General features: G+C 41.6%; 1 protein-coding gene across 1 annotated transcript in view; it reads right to left on the bottom strand.

Moving 5' to 3' along the window:
• LOC108746454 (zinc finger protein 395-like) overlaps positions 1 to 6,250 on the bottom strand; it is a 97,105-nt gene that overhangs the window by 44,005 nt on the left and 46,850 nt on the right. The window contains exon 2 of the mRNA XM_018483240.1: positions 5,478 to 5,641. Within this exon, the coding sequence (XP_018338742.1) occupies positions 5,478 to 5,641 (164 nt within the window). The remainder of the gene's footprint in view (positions 1 to 5,477; positions 5,642 to 6,250) is intronic.

Here is a 6,250-nt window from a genome sequence, read left to right as displayed (position 1 = left end):
ACGCGTACGTGAATGTGTGTGCGTGCGTGCGTGTGTGTGTGTGTGTGTATGTGTGTGTGCGCCGGTTCGCCGCATCGGTAGCCGTCACGCGGTGTTCCCAGCTTTGAGGATTTATGGATACTTCTTTGACGAAGGGAGAATGCCGATGATATAATTCACCGATGATGTAATTCTCGTATAATCTGCATTGTTCTCTCGCTTCGCGCACGAGGCCGCTACGCGATCAAAATGACATCTGCATGTCGCGCGCTGTGTAGGTCAAGATCGCGCGCGCGATGATGCCTGCGTATTTTGTCGCGCGGGACCTTGGCGAGTGTGTGTCTAGGTTGCGGACAGATAGATAGACATTGCAATCCTCTAACGTTTGTATCTTCGGTCTCGCACCACGAGGTTCGGTTGACCGCCGATGAACGCCGTTGGCCTAGGTCAGGTTCTCAATATGGGAAACAGGAATTGAACGTTTTCGACAGAGCTGTTCAATGCTGCGAGCGGTTCTCTCTTCTTGCTTTGAAAAACGCTTCCTCTGTCCACGTCTCTCGACACCTTGACGATTATTGTGGGTCATGGCGCAAATAGCTTAACGCGACTTAGCACAGAGGATACAACCTAAGTAGCTAAACGTGACTCATGCATTTCTCGTTTCTCCCTCGGAACGTTTTCAGATAGTCGTGTGCGCTCGATCAATGGTATGGTTTCATGAAGGTCTATCGTTATTCGTTTACTAATTAATATCGCGTTTTGTCGTTAGTCCAAAATGGAAATTTAAAAACGATTGTCGTCCTAACGTTATTATCCTAATACCTGATGTATTCGCACGAAAAGTTGCACTGAGAGAACAAAATATTGTAGTTAGTAATTACCATAATTTAACTATAATTTCTAAGTAGTATTCGATGCCAAGTTATATTTTTTTTCGAACAATTAGAAAAATACAACTATTATTACTAACTTTATAGCAGCGACAAAAATGAAGGTTCCAACTACAATTGTTTTTACCTTATAATATTATATATTATAGTCATAAGTACTAAATACCTTTTTTCAATGTAAATATTTTTACATAAATCCGTACATCTGTTTGTAGAAAGTATCCGTTGTTACTCTATCACGGTAATCATTCAACGAAATGCTCTCTCGTTCATTCGATTTCTTCCATCGCTTCCGCGTTCCCCGCCATCATGATGGCCGACATGAAGAGAGGACGCACAGTTTCATACATTCCAGGCGAATTCCACGCTACCAACGGCCGAGATAACGACCACCCAATTTCGATCTCTCGCAAGAGTCGCAGCTGCACCAAGCTGATTGGAGTCAATTAACGTATTAACGCGCCACCGTATGTGGATATGTGGAGCGGGACGCGAGAGAACGAAAGTAGGGAATGGCCGAGTTTTGAGTTGAAAGCGGGAGTGGTAGGTAGTTTTGTCCCGGCGGTGGGTGGCTCGTGACCGGGACGGGTGGTACGCGGGGGGGGGAGGTTGCCGGGTGTCGGGAAGGGGGATAGCGTTCCTCGTCGCATACGCGGAGCGTGGTAGTGCACCTGACCTATATAGCGCGGCCGCGTAAGTATTGATCGACCTAATTCCCCGACACCGCAAGTCGGGGGCTGCCTCCTCGTCGGTGCGCGCGGAGAGACCGCCGTCCGAAAATTACGTAAGCTAACCTACTGACTCACTGCGCCCGTTGCTGCGTGGCACGGCCGGAGATGGGAGTTGTATATTCACAAGTCGGTGAAGTTATATTTTGAATTATCCCCTCGCCCCCGCCCCCGCCGTATATATCTATTCGCGTCGTTCGCGCCTTCTCTCCTGTTTTCGTATTTCTCCGCGCACGTATTTTTCTCCCCCCACCGATCCATGGATCCCCCGGTCTCCTGTTCCTATGCTTCGCATTTTGCTCTTTATCGATGCACGAGAGCAAATGAGTAACGTGCGCAAACTGACTGAAAATGTATCTCGTGAGAGAAACGTATACACGAGTTAGATCAGCGGAGTTAGAGCGAGTTAGAGCGGGCGTCGCGATTATCACTGGGACCAGCCCGAATTTTTCTCCGTTCGTCGTCGAGCCCGATTGTTCGCGTTTACGGACTGTACTGGCTCGAAGCAAAGTAATCGAGCAAGCGAGAGCCGAAAAAGTATAAAAGTCGCCCCGGCACGGGCTGATTTGGATCGTTTCGCGGAGAGTGCACGGAATTACGTCATGGGGAGGGGGGGGGGGGGAAAGAGCGCTGCTACGTTGCTCAATTTGCCGGCATCAATTATCGCAAACCCGCACGCGCAAGTACTCACGTTGCACCATGCGGCGTGCACGGTTGCGTGTGAAAGGTAGAAAGAATAAACGGTGCCTCGACAACGTAACGGAGAAATACCTTGGCGCAAGTTACTTACGTGAACCGAGTTTTTTTCTACAGCTACAGACCATCACTTAGAATCGAGCAAATTCCGCAAAGAACCAGCTTCATTATGTAAAATGTGTTGTATAATATTACATTTATATTAAAAAATATATTCCGTTTCATATATATATATATATATATTTACGTTTTATTTACTTTTGCGAGAAATATTGCAATAAATCGAAACTTCGAAGCACCGCTGCACCTCTCTGCAAATATTCAGACATAATTTGAACATCAACGGGAATGAGACCGACAGATCGCTTCATTAACATTACATATATATCCGTCTAACTTTCGCGTATAATCACTGGATTAATTCTAACGGCGTGCTGAAACCTTGGACACGATGCAAGGTCTTGATAAACGGTAGCCACACTTTCGTCGCCGATATCATCGCGCTTCGAAAGGCGCTCGATTTCTCTTCGACGACCTTTCCTTTCACGTGGGGCAGGTCGTGCCAGGGCCAGGTGTGTGCACGCTTTACCAAAAAGCACCGGCGTTTTTCTACCTGCTGACAACTCGGTGCGGCCCCACCGGACGAATCTACTCCTTTGCAAGAGGATCCTCGGGGTCAAGGACCGAATTTGCTCACACTAAACGAAAAGTCGAGGGGTTCGTTAACCTTCGAGTTCATCGCCCTGCCAGGCTAAGACCAGTCTACCTTTTTTTCAGAGAAACGACGACAAGGAGGAAGGGAGATAGCGAGAAAATTTCGTCTCAAACGATCGGGGATCGCAGGTCGCAGACTCCAGACAGGATACATATATAAGAGTAGGCGGAACGAGAAACTTCATTGTTTTTCAATCGCGTAATCTTATAAGCGGATCTCACGACGGCAATTTCATCCAAGATAGAGATTTGAATGAATTTTATTTAAATGTAAAAAACAATTCAGGCAACGATGTAAAATGTGTAATATTATCAGCGTAGAATATCGTTTCTCATCTGTTCATTCATGCATATGAAATGACGGTGTATCGATATATTAAATTATCAATGGATTAAATTGGTTTTATACGCACGTATTTGATATTTTTACAAGTATTATTCTAATCTTACATACCTTTATGCCGTATTGATTCAAGTATTTCGAAATAATAAGATCAGATTACCATTGCAGAGAATTATCACGTGTATGTACATATATTATATATGTGTATAATGTGTGTATACAGAGTGAGTCATAAGTATGTTTTAAAATTTCTTCAACGTGTTCCTGAGAAAAAAGAAAGAATAAATGTTCCTGAACATTACGCCGCAATCGTGGTCAAAATAATAAACATAAAATCGTAAAAAAAAAAAATTAAACTGATTTACGTCCATTATGATAAAGTATCAATATATTCATAGAAGTATTATTTTTTCCTTTTTATCCAGGTACACTCTTACAAAATTTTAAAACATATTCATGACTCACCCTACATACAAGTATATATATATAGGGTGAGTCATGAATATGTTTTAAAATTTTGTAAGTGTGTACCTGGATAAAAAGGAAAAAATAATACTTCTATGAATATATTGATACTTTATCATAATGGACGTAAATAGCTTTGAAATAATGATTGTCAGTTTAATTTTATATATATATATATATATACATACACACACACACACATATATATATATGTATATATATATTCATAGTACTTAACTGATACAGCACAAAGAATTGATTGGAGTAGAACTTTCAAACAGGAAATTGCAATCACGAAGGCATTGTTGCACATTTTTTTTACTAAAATATCCGTCGGCTATTCCTCACCGCGGTGCGACGTCCCTACAGCGAATATTCACTGACATTCAACGGGGGTGAGGCATATAGCGTTCTGGGGAGTTGCGTGCAGTATAAAGGTGAGAGACAGGTGCTCGGCGAGGGTGCATTCACGGTCTAACGATCTGCAAACGGACGTTCCTTCGTTCCTTGCTGTACGCATCACGCGGATGCTCAGCTTTTTATCTTTAGCATCGAATGTGTCCGATCTTCAGGACACATGGCTCTATATATATATATTATATATATATATACACATATATTAAGTTTACGTGAAGAAAATATGTGCAGACCTGTCGACCTGTACCTGTCATTATTACGTGACGAGAGAAAGAAGCCTGACATGGAGGAAGGATATTCTAATAACCTCGCACACATACTGAAGGTCTTGTCAACGCGTCGCATCTGGCAATGACCTTCGGTATATTATGTATGTCGGATTGTTAGAATACCTTTGACATATAAGGCGTCTGGTAGCAAAAGGCGGTAGCAAACAAGCTGCCGGGCAAATAATTTGTCTATATTACAGTTCTGTTGAAGAGAAGGATAGCACACGTATGTAATATCTTTGATTAAGTTTCCATTTCCTTTTTTGTCTTATATTATCAATCAATTATTTTTGTGTCACTTAAAAAAATCAGTCAACGATCAACTAAAACTGTAACGCGAAATTGAATATTACGAATTGAACGAAAATCATACTCACGTCGTTTTGAATCTTCAGTACAAAAAAGAGGAGAGAAATCTTAAGGAACGTATTACGAAATACAGATGTTGCTGTAGGATGAATTTACGAAGATCACGTTTGTGGGAGTTGGGTGGGGTTGGGATAAGGGCACCAAGTCGGGATCCAGGAAATTTGTGTCCTACATTATTACACGGGAAAATGATAAAATGTTATTTAAATAGAACAAAGAAGGCGTGTTCGGTTAACAATTGAAGAGAAATTCGCGATATAACTTCGAGGCAATATCTCGCGAGTTGTATACGCTAAATTGTAACATTACAAATACCGTGCAATGCAAAAATTAAGAATTTAAAACGTAATGCGAAAGAATAACTTGAATAACTTTCGCACGAGGAAGGTGCGTGAAATTTGCATAATCAAGTCAAGAGTAAGAGTCACGCCGCTGCCTCCGCAAAACTGTATACTGCTTTCAAACGGCGTTTAAAAGGACAATTCCGCTTGTCCGGGCACAAGTTTATTGTCAATCGACGGTAGTTATTTTCGACCTTATCTGCTGCCCCGAACATAAAAGCATTCCAGATAAGCGACAGTAATAGGGAAAGAAAAGGAAAACTTACGCCATTACGTGTGGCACGTCGATAGAGTGGGAGGACGCCCGCTTGCGATCGCCAGCCATATCGGCGAGTCTGGCGAAATCCGTGTCTTGATCGGCGAGTCGTGCACTCTTACGTGATTCGAGCAACCTGATTTCGTCTATACGTTTGGTTAGGCTCATAGTACCCTGTAACAAAAAAAAGAGATATATATTAATCTTGGAATCTCGGATTCTTCCAACTTTCAATTACATACGTTTCATACGTTCTCACGTAATACTTGGATTCGAAAAGTGAGTTTGTAGAATGTGCATGTTTTTTGAAACTTGGAAAAAAATTGATGCGATTACGACGTAATAAGAAGGTTGAAGGTATACGTAAAAGTAGATTCGGGTAATCAAACATACATATTCTATCTTTCAGTCCACGTTAGTTTGTCAAATGAAATTGAACAGCGGTAGGGAGCGAATTACTTTCTACAGAAGAGATTTCGCTTAATTTCCAATAGAACAAGATTTCTAAATGATTCTCCTCTAACGTGAGGAACCCTAAGAGATAAATAACAATAAGTAAAGGGCAAAACAAGAGTCAAGACATTCCTTTAAAAAAAGTCACACGATTGAAAGAATAAACTACAGATAGAGGAAAGTAAGATGTACAGTAAAAAAGAAAAAAAAAATGATAAAAACTCAGTTTAAACACGAATATTCATTGCGACCTGCACAAAATTTATACACGTTCATGTATCAAACGCCGATGAATGTACATGGCAGTGCTTTATCCCCGTGTGATACCTT

This window comes from Trachymyrmex septentrionalis, unplaced genomic scaffold (assembly GCF_001594115.1).
Source record: "Trachymyrmex septentrionalis isolate Tsep2-gDNA-1 unplaced genomic scaffold, Tsep1.0 scaffold171, whole genome shotgun sequence".
Taxonomy (NCBI): domain Eukaryota; kingdom Metazoa; phylum Arthropoda; class Insecta; order Hymenoptera; family Formicidae; genus Trachymyrmex; species Trachymyrmex septentrionalis.
The sequence above is the reverse complement of the archived record's forward strand: the minus strand, read 5'-3'. Positions and strand labels throughout refer to the sequence as shown.